The following is a 14,697-nucleotide window of genomic DNA, read 5'->3' on the forward strand; positions in this document are numbered from 1 at the left end:
AAATAGGCATCTTATCCTTTGAGCCATCCCACTGGCCCAACATAGTCTTTTAAAAGGGTTTCTCATCAGTGTGCTGGGCTATTTGTTTTGAAAGGTAGAATAACCCCATGACTTCTCAAACAGTCTTTTAGAGGGGAGATGTAACATGTTGCATTAGGGTAGAGCTCCATGATCAGATTTGGTTAAGTTTTTGCCTTTCTAGCTATGTTGGTCTTAAAACTTCAGTGTAATAGATTGGATGGTTATGAGCACTATATTATATGTGCATGACAATTATATCAGCGTCTGTCACGTTACCTTGTGATCATTTCAGTCATCTTGAGTCAAAGTGAGGTAAAGAATTTGCATAAGAGGAGGGTGCAGATTCTGGGCATGGCCACATTTGTGACATTGAACGAGTCACTTTATCTTTTTAACATCTGGCTCCTCTGTGTAGCATGGTAGTGATGCCCACCCTGCCTTCTCTACATCCTGATTTAATAACACAGAAGAAAGCTCTTTTCTGTGTGACTGTGAGACAGAAGAAAGCGCTTTGCTGTGTGACTGCGAGACATAACTTACTGGAAAGAGCAGGTCATTATGTAGATTTCTACAAATGTTATCTAGGAAAAGGCCCTTGCTTCTTACTGTGAAATGTGAGGTTGTTTACCGGTCAATTCTAGATTGTGCTTTGTATGCTTGCTTTAGAACTTTATGTTAAAAGATATTAAAAAGCCATTGAATGTGCTCCCGATGTTTTCTTGCAGGATGAAACTGTAACCATAGAAACTGTCTTTCCGTTTGATGTCGCCGTCAGATTTGTTTCCACAAAGGTATGCTCCTGTGATTACTGGGAACATGTCAGTTAAAGAATTAAAAGAAAAAAAATGAAGTGGATTAGTGTAATTACTGACCAACCTTTTATCTTCCTTGGTGGCAGTTTGAGCACCTGGAAAGAGTCTATGCAGACATCCCCTTTTTGTTGATGACAGATGTTTTAAGTGCCTCACCTTGGGCCCTCACAATTGTGTCCAGTGAACTACAGCTTGCTCCATCTATGACTACAATGGACCATCTGGAGTCCCAAGTGGACAAAGGTGAAGCTTTACATCATTCTCACATACAGGGCATGTGTGTGTGTGTGTGTGTGTGTGTGTGTGTGTGTGTGTGTGTGTGTGTGTGTGTGAGTGTGTGTAAGTTAGCAGTATAATAGATTTTTGCAAAATAAGGGGGCATGAGACTTATACTCCCTTAACTAAGTGCATTTAGAATTAAGGTAGGAGTAGTATCATTTACAATTTGCATGACATTTTAAAACATTTGGTTTTTGCTTGTTTGTATTTTGAGACAGAGTCTCATGTAGCCAAAGCTGGTCTTGAGCTAGGATGTCCATGAACTGATTCTCTTTTGAGTGCTGTAATTACAGACATGTGCCACCATGCCCAGCATAAGAGATCTAGGGAAGTAATATTTTGAGAGATGCACTTGAAAGTAAAATAGGAGGCTTTTTGTGTTTGAAATTTTAAGGTTTTTCATTAATTTGAAATTAATGTTTACTACTACTTACAATTGGAAATTGGACAAGATGTCTATTAAATAGATAGTAGATATGCTAATTCACCCAACTAAAGCAGTCCAAAGAGCAGGTTCAAACCCAGGGTGACAGCTTTCCTGTTGAGTGTACTTTCAGAAACTGGTATAGGTAATAAGTTGAATGTTAACCCAAACAAAGTTATCCTCAAGTAGATGACAAGGCTAAGTGTTGTGAACAGAAACAAAAGCTCCAGCTGCAGGCACTGACCTTTGCTTATGTTGGTCATTCCCAGGTCCTGGCATGGGCTTCCCTCTCTCTCTAAATCTTCAGCTGCCACTGAACCTTAGGGTGCCCTTATTCCCTAGTCCTGCTAGTGATCAGAAGCAGTACACAGTCAAAGGGAGAAACTGCAGAGGGCAGCCATGCTCCTTCACCCACACCCAGCCGGACACCAAGTTTTCTTTTCTGTACTTCTCCTGAGCCCAGCTTTTCATCCCCTTTCTCCTACCATCCTGAACCTTTCTCCCAGCTCAGAAGTAGTAGCTTCCTAACCGAATTGTCATTTCCCTGCTGTGTGCTGCTAGAATCTAATTCCTCAAAACCCCTCTGATCTTGTCATCCTCTTTAACAATTCGCTTCCTGGCACCTTTCCCCATCTCTGCTTGCCTTTCCTGGCCTCCCATCAGTGAGGCTGACTTGTGTATTATCAGACACTGCTCCACAGACTTTTGTCCCAAACCCACTGTGTCTCTTTTCCCACCTGTGTCTCCTTTGCTTGCTCCGTGTGACTCATGTGAGCTTAGACTTTCTGGTCCTGCTATGCAGTGCTTTGTACTCCATCTTCACATGCATGGCATCTGGTACATGCTTCTGTTGTAACAGCGTGTGACACTGCAATTATCCATCTCTACATATGGCTCCCTTAGTAGACTGTGTGCTCCTCTAGAGTCAGAACCATATCATTTTCATCTTCATATTGCTGACATGGTTTAATGAGTGTACATTAAATTGAGAGATGCTTTCTATTTTAAACCTCTAGTATGTCAGTGTCTATTGCTGGTGTAACAGTGACCATGAAGTTAGTCTTGTCTTAAAGTTCTGGAGATTGGAAATCCTAGAAACAAGGTGTTGGTGTAGGTAGTTACCTCTAAGATTCTAGGGGAGACTCAGGTGCATGGCCTTTCCCAACTCCTAGGGAACACTTGCATTTTGCCCCATGACTCCTTCCTTATTTATAACAAACAGTGTAGCATTTCTATGTCACAGATTCACCACATTTATCCTTGTTAATATACATCATAATCACTTTGGTTAACAGAATTTAGGGGGAACCTCTGTAGACTGCATTATGAATATCCCAGGTTTTTGGAAAAACCACCTCCAAAGGCTTGAACACATGCATTTCTAAAAATTATCAAGCTACAATATTGTTATTTTTTTAAGTTTTCTTGAAACAACTTAAGAACTGACCCAGCCCTTTTCTTTTTCACTGGGGACTACTTGTCCACAATCAGATATTCATTATCCAGTACAACCCTCTTCACTGGACAACCATAAAAATACTAGCACTATATGTAGGTATGTTATTGGTTTGTAGTTGCTCATAGATTTGTTAAAATCATGTTAACTAGATGCTGTCACCCTCGTGCATTTAAACACTGACATTGTGGCTGTGAAAGCACTGAAAGGCAGAGAAAGGCTAGTTAGTTGTTTCTCATCAAGGCCTTTGTTGTAAAACTGTTAAGAGATTCCTTCCTGTACAAACAGGTAAGTATACCTAGGGAACAATGGAGGATGGTGACCAGTGTCTGTTTGAACCAGTTCAGTAGTGAGTGAAAAAGAGTAACTATGAATAATATCACCCCAAAATGTTTTTCTTTCTTACTTTTTTCCAAAAAAAATTTGGAAAAAGGAAACTAATTACCATATGATACCATTCTTTCTTCAAGCTTTCATGATTTTTCAGTAGGACTTTGTTGCTGATGTATAGATACCCCATTATTAGTGATGGTAGAGTGACTGTGTGTGTGTGTGTGTGTGTGTGTGTGTGTGTGTGTGTGTGTGTGTGTGTGTGTGTGTATCTATGTGCACATGTAAAAACCAAAAGAGGATGTCAGGTGTCCTGCTATGTCTCCTCCTTATTCCCTTGAGACAAGGCTTCTCATTGAACCCGAAACTAGACTGGTAGCCAACAAGGCTCAATGATAATTCTTTTTATCCCTCCCCTCTCATACTGGGATTACGGGTGCATGCACAGCCACACCCAACTTTTTAGAGGCATCAGAGATATGAACTCTTACCCAGCTATGTCTCTTAACTGCTCCCCCACTGGTTTTCTCTGTAATGAATTTAGATAGATTAGCCCAAATGCTGGATTTTCATGGCCTAGAAAAAGTAACATAACATTTCTAAGCCTTGGTTTCCATGTTTCTAGAAACAGTCTATAAGATAATGCTTTGTTGTCTACATGAGGTGAAATTCTCATAGATGAAATCCTGGGCTAGGCTGTAAGGATTCTTTCTTGTAGTTGTCTTACAGACAGGAGAGAGCGCTAGTGAATGCTTCTGTCTTCGCTGCCCATCTGCTGGGAATGTTGAAGGTGGAGTGGCAACAGGACATTACATTATCTCCTGGAAGAGGTAAAAATCACATTGCCCCCGCTCCCCTTCGGTGTCTGTGTTTCAATGTCTTTACTGTTTGTTATTACCATTCATTCACACTGAAGTTCAGGGAAGAAGTTACAGCAGTGTGTATGATTGCCATGTTAAATTACAATGATGAGGAAGATAAATCAAGCTTTGTTTGTCACAACTTCTGACTGAAATGCCAATAAAATTTTAGTCAAACCAAACTGAAGATAGGGCTGTGGAAAGTGTCAGGTGAAATGCCCTCATGCAATCGGTGAGACTGTCTACATAAAAACCCAAGAGGGGTTGCAGTAGGATGGTCCAGCAGCTACAAGTGCTTGGTTCCAAGCCTGACAGCCTGAGTTTGATCCACAGAACCCACTTGTTGTCTTCTGACATGTATGCCCATGTATACACTTAAACACATACAAAATAGATATTTTTGGACAGAGAAAAATCCAAGGGATTAAGAATCAAGCAAGGTTACTGTATATAATGTCAGTATACAATGCTCAGTGGTATTTCTGTTGGTCAGAAATAAGCCTCCTAGCAGTGTACATAGGAAGTGTCCTTTCGGGCTGGAGAGATGACTCAGTAGTTAAGGGCACTTGTGGCTCTCACAGAGGACCTGGGTTTAAGTCCCAGCACCCATATGGTTGCTCACAACTGTCTCTAACTCTAGTTCCAGGGGATATAATGCCCTCTTATGGTCACCTTGGGCATCAGGCATGAACACAGTATATATTACATACATGGAATCAAAAGAGTCAAGTACATAAAATAAAAATAAGCTTTTAGGGCTGGAGAGATGGCTCAAAGGTTAGGAGCATTAACTGCTCTTCCAGAGGTCTTGAGTTCAATTCCCAGCAACCACATGGTGGCTCACAACCATCTATAATGAGATCTGGTGCTCTCTTTTGGCATGCAGGCGTATATGCAGATAGAACACTGTATACATAATAAATAAATAAATAACCTTTTAAAAGTTTTAACATTTCATAGCATTTATAATTATTAGATACCTAGGAGTTTACCTCGTAGGAGATTAGCATTCTCTTTACACAGAAAAGTATAGAAACTTAAAGTATTAAAAGAACAACAGCTAAGCTGGGTTGTGGAGGTGCATGCCTTTAATTCCAGCACTTGGGAGGCAGAGGCGGTGGATCTCTGTGAGTTTGAGGCCAGCTTGGTCTACAAAGGTTGTTACAGGACAGTCATGGCTACACAGAGAAACCCTGTTTCAAAATCAAAAATAAATAAGTAAATAAATAAATAAATAAATATTAAGGCAGCTAAATAAACAGAAAAGATGCATAGTAATTTTTTGGTTTTGTTTTGTTTATTTGAGACAGGGTTTCTGTATGTAACAGCTCTGGCTGTCCCGGAACTAGCTCTGTAGACCAAGCTGGCCTAGAACTCACAGAGATCTGCTTGCCTCTGCCTCCCAAGTTTTGGGATCAAAGGCATGTGCCACCACCATCCAGCTCTCACAGTAGTTTTATATGAATCAGTTTTTTGTTTTTTTATTTCTTCTATAGATTCATTTTGGTTCACATAGTAACTTTTGTTACTTTCGGGTGTAAGTCAATCCTCATTTCTAAAATTTTATGAAAGGCAAAAAGCTAAAAGGAGTCAAGGTTTTTGATAAAGCAGGGAGTGCTCCCTTCTACGTTCTGAGCCTCCCTGGGAAGCTCTCATAGTTACCAGTGTGATGCTGGCCAGGAGTCTCCAGAAGCCAGTGGAGCGGGCAGGTTGAATAGACCTGTAGATGCACATACATGGGATGTGTTTTTTACAGAGAGTACTGCAGATCAACTGAGGACGGGGAAGGCATTTTATCATTGTAGTTGAAAAAATAAAATTAACTGTCCATTTAAAATAATGGGTTGTCTGATGTGGGTCATAGGTAAATATTCATTCTAAGCATATTAAAATTCTAACTGTAAAAAAAAGCAAAGTCTTTTTACTTTTAGAAAAATAGTTTTATGACCTTGGAGTAGCAACCTCTTTAGGCACAGAAAATAGAAGTCTAAAATTTCCCGGGGTTAGAAGAGGTGGGCAGCTCAGCAGTTAAGAGCACCTGTTGCTCTTGCAAGAAGACCTGTGTTTGGTTCCCAGAAGCATATAGTTAGAGCTCATAACTATTCATGACTAAGAGATCCAGCACCCTCTTCTGACTTTCATGGGCACCAAGCACACCTGTGGTACACATACATACATTCATACTCTCACACAAAATAAGTCTAAAATATTAAAATTAAAATTTCCAATTCATTGGAAGAAATTATAAAGAGAATGAAAAGACAAAATATAAAGTAGGTGAAGATCTTTGTAGTGTATGTAACTGGTAAGGGTTAGTGTGTGTAACTGATAAGGTAAGAATTCACGTTTAGAACTTTACCTCTGGTGTCCTGAGACATAGATGGGTCCCTTGTCAGAAAGTGGAGAAAGGTCTGAGCTAAGAAAACCCTGACAGCCAGACAGAGCTCCTGCCTTAGCTTCCAGTGGGAACACATAGCAGCCCTGATTATAACATCTGCTCACTAAACATTCATAACAAAAATGGGGTGCTGACCTCTTGGAGTACAGTGGAAGTGAGGGAGGAGCCATAATATGAACAAAGGAGTCAAGACCATGATGGGGAAACCCACAGAATCAGCTGACCCAAGCTAGAGATCACTGACTCTGCACTGTCAACTGGGGAATCAGCATAGGACAGACTAGGACTCCTGAATACAGGTGACAATGGTGTTGCTTGGGCAGTATATGAGGCCACTGGCAGTGGAACCAAGATCTAACTATAATGCACACACTAACTTTGTGGAGCTCATTCTCTGTAGAAAGACACCTTGCTCTTGCTCAGCCTAGACATGGTGGGGCAGCGGAGGGGGACACTTGGTCCTATCTCAATGAGGTGATGGGATGGACTTAGTAGACTTCCTAGGGAGGCCTTACCTTCTCTGAGGAGCAGATGGGAGGTTGGGGGGGGAGGGGGGAGAGGGGAGGAGTGGGAGAGCAGGAGGAAAGGATGGAGGGGGAGCTGGGTTTGGAATGTAAAAAATAAGTGGGTTCAGAAAGCTCCCCTGGACAAACTTGGTTGATGGACTTTGAAAAATGGATAGTTTTTCTTTTAAAGCTAGTTGGTGAAACAGATTCCTGTGTTTGGTTGATGAATGTTTTGGAAGGGTGAGTTGAAAGCTGAACTTTGTGCCGTAGGACCTCGAGCATGGAGAACATCCCTGTCATCAGTACTGTCATCACGCTGCCTCATGTGATTGTTGAAAACATCCCACTCCACGTGAATGCAGGTAGCTGGTTTCAGGTGTTACTTGATAAGGGGCTTCTCAGAGCTTAGGTTTTTAACAGTGTATATGCAAAATGACTAACTTCTCTAAACTTTACATGATTACCCCTCCACGGTCCTACCCAATTATTGTCAGACAGTCTGACATGTCATTTCATTCATAAATGCTTTTGTATGATTGCAAGCATGGCTTTTTCTGAACCTTATTGTTTCATTACTATGACTTAAAATTATCAATGGATTCTTTGTTTGTGTAGGAGGGTGTTTGAGGCAAGATCTCACTATTTGGCCATAGATGGCCTTGAACTTGCTAAGTAGACCTGGCTGGCCTCAAACTCACAGAGATCCCCCTGCCTTTGCCTTACATATGCTTACATGAAAGGTGTGTGCCAACATGCCCAGCCTAGCAATATATTCTTAACATCACCAAATTCTAATGATGAAACTTCCATTGGCTGAATGTTTTTCAGCTTATTTAAGGTTTATGGACAAGTCTCAGAGTATCCAACTAATAAATCTCTAGGTAGGCTGTGTCCTGTCTCCCACATCACCCTCCACCCCCTTTATAATCCCTGTCACTTTTTCCAGTACTCTTCTCTTCACCCCTACCCTGTTATGGAACTTCTTTCCTGCCAGCCTGGTCCCAGAGCCACATCAGCCCCAAATGAACACACAGATGCTATATTAGTTATAATACTTTTGGCTATTAACTAGGGCTTCTTATTGGCTAGCTCTGTCTTAATTATTTACCCATTTATATCAATCTGTGTATTGCTACGTGGCTGTGACTTACCCAGTAATACCCGGTGTGGTGGTACTCCTCCAGCATCCACTCTGTCTGGTGGGCTCCTACATGGTGACTGGACTCTGATTCCATTTCCCAGAATCTTCCTCATCTCCTAAACCTGCCAGTCATGCTGCTCTATTGGCCAGTGTTTTATTCATTAACCAATAAGATAACATATACGGAAGACCTTTCCCCATCACCACCCCACCTACTTTCCTATCCCAGCTTTCCCTCCTTCTCTTCCTGGTTATTATTTAAGAAACCAAGTAATCTGGTAGAATCTCTAACAGACCGTATGATACAATTTTTAACCATTTCCCTATCCCTGTAAATTGACGGTCATCAGACTTGATCAGATTCAGGGTTAAATTTTTGTTAGGAATGCTTCACAGGTGTGTCCCCTTTAATAGGCACATAGCCAGCCCCTCCCCTTTTACAAAGGATCACATACAGTCCAGGCTAGTCTCAAACTAGGGGCTCATAGTTTCCATCAGATTTCCAACTCATTGGGTCTTAAGATAGGATGACATGTAGTTCAGGCTAGCCTCAGACTCACTGTATAGCCAAGGCTGGCCTCAAACTCCTACTTGTTCTACCTTCCCTTCCAAGTGCTTGGCTTACAGGTGTGCACCACTATGTGCCTGGCTCATTTCTCCTCTTTGTTGAGTACTTCTATCAACAGAAACAGTTCTTTACCAGGCCCTACCACGTCTATAATGATTTTAAAAATAGCATACAGTGCCTGCCTCCTCCCGTGTCACCTCCTGCAGTGCTTGTCTAAGCAGAGCTGCATGTGACTGGGACAGCACAGACAGCATTAATATGGCTTCTGCAAGGATGGTCACAAATTCACAAAACATTCTGTTTTTTGTATGTTGGTAAAAGTAAGTCTGCAGAACTCCAGGAAAAAGGTGCATCTGCCTGAGTGGATGAATGAAGTTCTTTCTACTTAGTCTCCATCAAATACAATGTTTGCTTTTCCTAGTTTAGGAAATATGACTGTGTTGCAGGAGATCTTTTGTAGATTTGTAAGGTTATTTGTAAATTCCACTTGAGTTTGCAATAGCCAGACTCTTGCTGTGTCAGTCTTTTTTTCAACTTCCTTCCTTCTTAGCCATCCTATCAGCATCCTTTGCTATCGTCCAAACAAAAGACCTCGTACTAGCAAAGCCATAACTTGCATACCACAGTGTTTATCCATTATGAGCCCACAAGTGATGAGCTTTGTTCATTTAACTGAGAGAATCGTGCTCTTTCTCTGTAGACTTGCCGTCGTTTGGACGTGTCAGAGAGTCATTACCTGTCAGGTACCACTTACAGAATAAGACAGACTTGGTTCAAGATGTGGAAATTTCTGTGGAGCCCAGTGATGCCTTCATGTTCTCAGGTCTCAAACAGGTACGGGTCATCTTTGCTGATGCTGCTTGTGTCACCACAGAAGTGTGGCCAAGAAATCAGAAGCTGGAGTTTGTGTTCTGATAGTGGTAAATGTTTCGGCTTGTTTAAAGATTGAGTTTAACTTTCTGCAGAGGGGGGCTGTCCTTTTCACATCTTCAAGCTCAGACAGATGGGTTCTTACTCCTTATGAAGCACAGGTCGCCAACCACAGGATTGTATTATAACACATTAGACTTCCTGGGAGCCGTGAATCTCCTCTTTATTTGCTTCATGTCTTGGTCTATGGCCTGGAGCACAGCCATCCTGAGGCTAAAGTCTGCCTTCCTTCTCTGAAGAGCTGTACAGGTTTTGATCTTGCATAGAATTTACTTTTCTCTGCTATGTTCAGGAACATTTTTGCTTACTCAGCCTTTCTTCCTTGTTCAGTCAAGTCAGATGGAAAAGTTTGTGAGTTTTTAAAATGGATAAATACAACACTTAGTCAAAAACATGTTCCAGAGAAGAATGAAAATGTTGGCAGTCACCCCACATTTGTCAGTAAATATGTCTTATTAATAAGGGATAGTTATAGAAACAAATGTGTCTTAATGCACAAGTGTCCACCCTGAATAAATCAACCAGTTTGCTCAGCATATTCAGAACTCTGAATTTGTTGTTAAACACACAGTAGAATTATGTGTGAAATATTCAATATAGCCATGCACCATTATAAAATCATGGCATAAAATATTTACTTATTTCAGCTTTAGTACCTCCAAAAGCCTTGCTGTGTTGTCTCCAGCACATTGTAGGCACGTGCACACTTGTTTCTCATTTATAAATGAATAAGCTGTTTCCAGGTATTGGCTTACAAATAGAAAGGATAAAATACCAAAACGTTATGTTTTTCTAAAGTTTAAAATAATTTTTTGTTATGCTTTTGTAGTTATTGTGTGTCTAGGCACATCGTGTACATGTACACCAGGGTGTACCTGTGGAGGTCAGAGGAGCCAGTTTTCCCTTTCATCTTGTGGGACCTGGGCATTGAACTCAGCTTGTCAGGCTTGGCAGCAAGTGCCCTTACCTGCTGAGCCATCTTGCTGGCTTCAAGTATTAGTGAAGATTTCCACCATGGGCATGAACCTCCCCACCCCCGCCCCCACCCCAAGCTGTTTACCTTAACATATAGTATAAAATCCCCAAAAGAAAATTACCAAAACAGTTTTCATTTTGTTGAAAAATACTATAAAGAGATGCTTTTTAAAAGCAAATTATCCAATACTATGTTTATTTATTTATTATATTATGTATAGCGTTTTGTCTGCATGTATGCCTGCATGCCAGAAGAGGGCATCAGATCTCATTATAGATGGTTGTGAGCCACCGTGTGGTTGCTGGGACTTAAACTCAGGACCTCTGGAAGAACAGTCAGTGCTCTTAACCTTTGAGCCACCTCTCCAGCCCCCTTATAATATTTTTTGAGGATTAAGATATTCCTGGTCTAAGACACAAAATGGTAATATGCATAAGTTGCCTTTCAGCTCTTGGTAGAAACTGAGCAATGATGCCTGTTGTCTTATTACACTTATTCAGCTGTACGTTTTAGAAGATGGACTAGAAGAAAGCATGCATGCTTCCCCAGAAGGGTTTTTCCTTCATAAATAATTGAGGGTAACCATGTAAGTACATGTGTATGCATGTAGCAAATCATGAGTGACTGTTTTTCGATGGCTTTCTGTGACTAGATTCGATTACGCATTCTGCCTGGCACCAAACAGGAAATGCTGTATAATTTTTATCCTCTGATGGCGGGGTATCAGCAGCTACCATCGCTCAACATCAACTTGCTTCGATTTCCCAGCTTCACCAACCAGCTACTCAGGCGCTTTTTACCAACCAGCATCTTTGTGAAGGTGAGACTTGGCATTTCTTGCCTTTTAACTTCAGTGTCTTAGAAGTTCACTGAGTAATAGTTGCTTTTATTATATGAATTTGGCAGTTCTGTTCATTTCTGTGGTACTATTTTATAGAATCTAATTCCAAAGATTGCCACTCCCTTAAGTAATTAGTGACTTATCTTTACAGTGTCCTTGAACATGCTTTCCCTTTGTAGTAAAGTATGTTTTTTCTTTTTTCTTTTCTTTTCTTTCTTTTTATTTTTTTAAGACAAGGTTTCTCTATGTAATCCTGGCTGTTGTGGAATTCACTCTGAAGAGCAGGCTGGCCTGGAACTCAGAGTGAACTGGCCTGGAACCTGCCTCTGCCTCCTGAGTTTTGGGATTAAAGGCATTTGCCATCATGCTCAGCTTCAATTTTTAGACATTCTTACCTGATCACATTTTATTTTATTTATGTGCTTTGGTGCTTTGCCATGGGTGTCAGATCCCCTGGAACTGTAATTACAGACAGCTGTAAGCTGCCATGTGGGTGCTGGGAATTGAACCTGCTTCCTCTGGAAGAGCAGTCAGTGCTCTTAACCACTGAGACATCTCTCCTGCCCCAACCTGGTCACATTTTAAAGGCATCCATCTTGCTGTTCTCGTGTCTGATGTCACCTGCAGGAGAACAGTGATTTATAACTGGGTAGGAAAGAGTAGTAGGGTGAGTGGTCTCTAGCTGTTGATGGAGTGGGAGGGTGAGTATTTTCTAACTGTTGGACTGTTGGAAATTTGCTGTAGCTAAACACAGCAGTACTAGTTTCATCATGTGTATGAGAGAGACAGAGGCAGAAGATTGGTAGGTAGATAGACAGACCCGTAGTAGGTAGATGCATGCATCCATGTGTGCATACTTTGGAGTTCATTATAAGTCACATTTTTCTCTAACAGATTAGAAGATCTTGAGCCCCCCAAAGGAGCTTTCTGTCAGTTCAGGTCTTGAGACGTAGGAGGACCAGAGCTTGCATATTGGGCAAGCATGGTTAGTAGCTCCCATTTCAACCAACTGTGGGAGCTGTAGGAGCACAGCATTGGGAGAGAAGTGCCGACCGAGTAGACCTGCAGGTAGAAGTACATGGGCAGCTGGTATTTGTTTTATAAAAGAGTTATGGAAATCTCAAGATGCTTTCAGGAATAGAACTCTTGTTATTATTTTGTAATTCTATTTTGCTTTTCCTCTTGTAAAGCCACAGGGTCGACTCCTGGATGATGCATCTATTGCTGCTGCATGATGTCCAGGACCAGCCCTTGGTGTTCTTACAAAGGAGTCAAGAGAGTACCTAGGAGACCCACTGGGACTTGTAGCTTTGATCATGGTGAAAAGTTAATCTTGCCTATTTTTTAATGGATATGATACCAGCTATTCAGAGAAACTCATGCTTAAAATATTAAGAAAATCATCTTCTCGTATAGTTTGGCTAATAAAAATTTGAAATCTGTCACTGTAACGTGAAAGGACATGAGATCGTTGTTACTGTCAGAAGTCACTTTATGGTTAGCAGAATGTTTCCAGGGAAGGTGACTTGGATATACAGCATCAGTGGAATCAGATACCCAACCATGATGGGACAGAGGAGATACATTATGCCTGGTTCTGCCTGGAGATGACCCATCCCATAAATTCCCTATGTGCTTAGCACGTCCTCACAGCAAGCATTGTAGGTCTGACCGATGTGCAGACCTCCAGAGTTTTTTGGTTTGGTTTTGTTTCAAGACCAGGTTCCTCTGTATAGCCCTGTCTGTCTTGGAACTCACTTGCTGTGTGCCAGTTGAAAGGAGTCAGTGTTTTACTTAAAAATCAGCAGGTTTTGAACAATACCTCCGCACATGTACATCATTTATAAGACATTTGATATTCCCAAAAAGACCTGACCATAAACATGATTTCTAAACTAAGTTTTTGAGAATGATGCAAGGTTGCATTAAGAGTTCTCAGTCACTTTATATAATTTCATAAGTGCTATTTAAAACACCTTTAAATTCATGTAAATGAAAAATATCATACAGTGAATGTTTTCTTTGTAAAATATCTTAATTTAAAACTACTTAATTTCTTGGAAAATTTTATTATGTAGACCGAGGACATATTGTAAAAAGGAAATAGTGCTGTAAATAAACATGTTCTCTTTCACATCTGCTTGTAGATACTGTTGATGTCTTTCAGCTGGTTTGATTTCAGCTGTGTGAAACAGCCTTTACCAAGAACACGCCACGAGGGTCCCGGAAAGCGCAGTCAGAAGTGTTCTCTGTGTTCTAGGCCCTGCCCTGCTAATCCTTGCTCAGACAGGGGAAAGCTGTATGGGGGACATGAGTCCCGTATGTCACGGATTTTTCAGATAGAGGCCATCAGTGTGCTCTTGAGTGGACTGGGATCATCTCTCACCTGTGTGGCTTGATGGCCAGGTGTGTCTGTGTGTGGAGTTTTCTGGAAGAGAAGCTGATTAGGCCTGACCCACAGGCTTCCTGTGAGGATGTAAATTAACATGGAGGACAGCTGGACATAGCCAGAGCCAGGGTTCAGACTTAGCTAGTGTCATCCTCTCACTTTCAGTGGGAGGCAGAAGAGGACATTTATATGGGTTTGTCATACATTTGATATATAAATGAATATTCATGTATATAAACTTACATACTTAATATAAACCATAAACACGTTTCATAAAATACACTTTATTGGTCCCTCTTTTGTATCCTGGTGTTTTGTTTCAATTCTTCATTGTAACCTGCCAAGTTGATCCCATGACCTCTGGTAAAATGTAAGTGGAAGTTTGAAAGCTTCTAGATGAAGGTGTTTGAGGTCCCTATGGACTCTACAGTGTTTGGGTACAGTGCACAAACAAAGTTCCATGCACTGACACTAACATTCTCAGGCCTAAGACATGTGTGTGTGACAGGAGTCACATATATAAATTTAGCATTGACATTATTATGATTTACTTAACTATGTCTGTTTTACCAAATAAACAAGTCTGTTTGTTCCTTTAATTTTCCATACAGCTGGAGACAACGTATCTTTTCTAGCCAAGAATTCTCCCATGGTACATTCTGTCATATATTCTATCGGCCTATTTTGAAACTTTTTTGTAGTTGTTGTTTTGTTTTGTTTTTTTTTTTTGTTTTGTTTTGTTTTTTGAGACAGGGTTTCTCTGTAT

At 40.9% G+C, this 14,697-nt stretch overlaps 1 protein-coding gene across 5 annotated transcripts in view; it reads left to right on the forward strand.

The window, feature by feature from the left end:
* Positions 1-14,213, forward strand: part of Trappc11 (trafficking protein particle complex 11) — a 41,249-nt gene extending 27,036 nt beyond the window's left edge. For 3 of the 5 annotated variants that reach the window (XM_027391069.2, XM_035452177.1, XM_027391070.2), the window contains 7 exons: positions 747-812; positions 920-1,076; positions 4,041-4,152; positions 7,357-7,448; positions 9,496-9,629; positions 11,354-11,521; positions 12,733-12,866. In XM_027391069.2, coding sequence (XP_027246870.1) covers positions 747-812; positions 920-1,076; positions 4,041-4,152; positions 7,357-7,448; positions 9,496-9,629; positions 11,354-11,521; positions 12,733-12,777 — 774 coding nt within the window. In that variant the 3' untranslated portion in view covers positions 12,778-12,866. Of the gene's footprint in view, positions 1-746; positions 813-919; positions 1,077-4,040; positions 4,153-7,356; positions 7,449-9,495; positions 9,630-11,353; positions 11,522-12,732 lie in introns of all 5 variants that reach the window. The other 2 variants (XM_027391071.2, XM_027391072.2) reach the window with 2 other exon arrangements.
* The last annotated feature ends 484 nt before the right edge of the window (positions 14,214-14,697 follow it).

The sequence above is a fragment of the Cricetulus griseus genome (assembly GCF_003668045.3).
Source record: "Cricetulus griseus strain 17A/GY chromosome 1 unlocalized genomic scaffold, alternate assembly CriGri-PICRH-1.0 chr1_1, whole genome shotgun sequence".
NCBI classification, from domain to species: domain Eukaryota; kingdom Metazoa; phylum Chordata; class Mammalia; order Rodentia; family Cricetidae; genus Cricetulus; species Cricetulus griseus.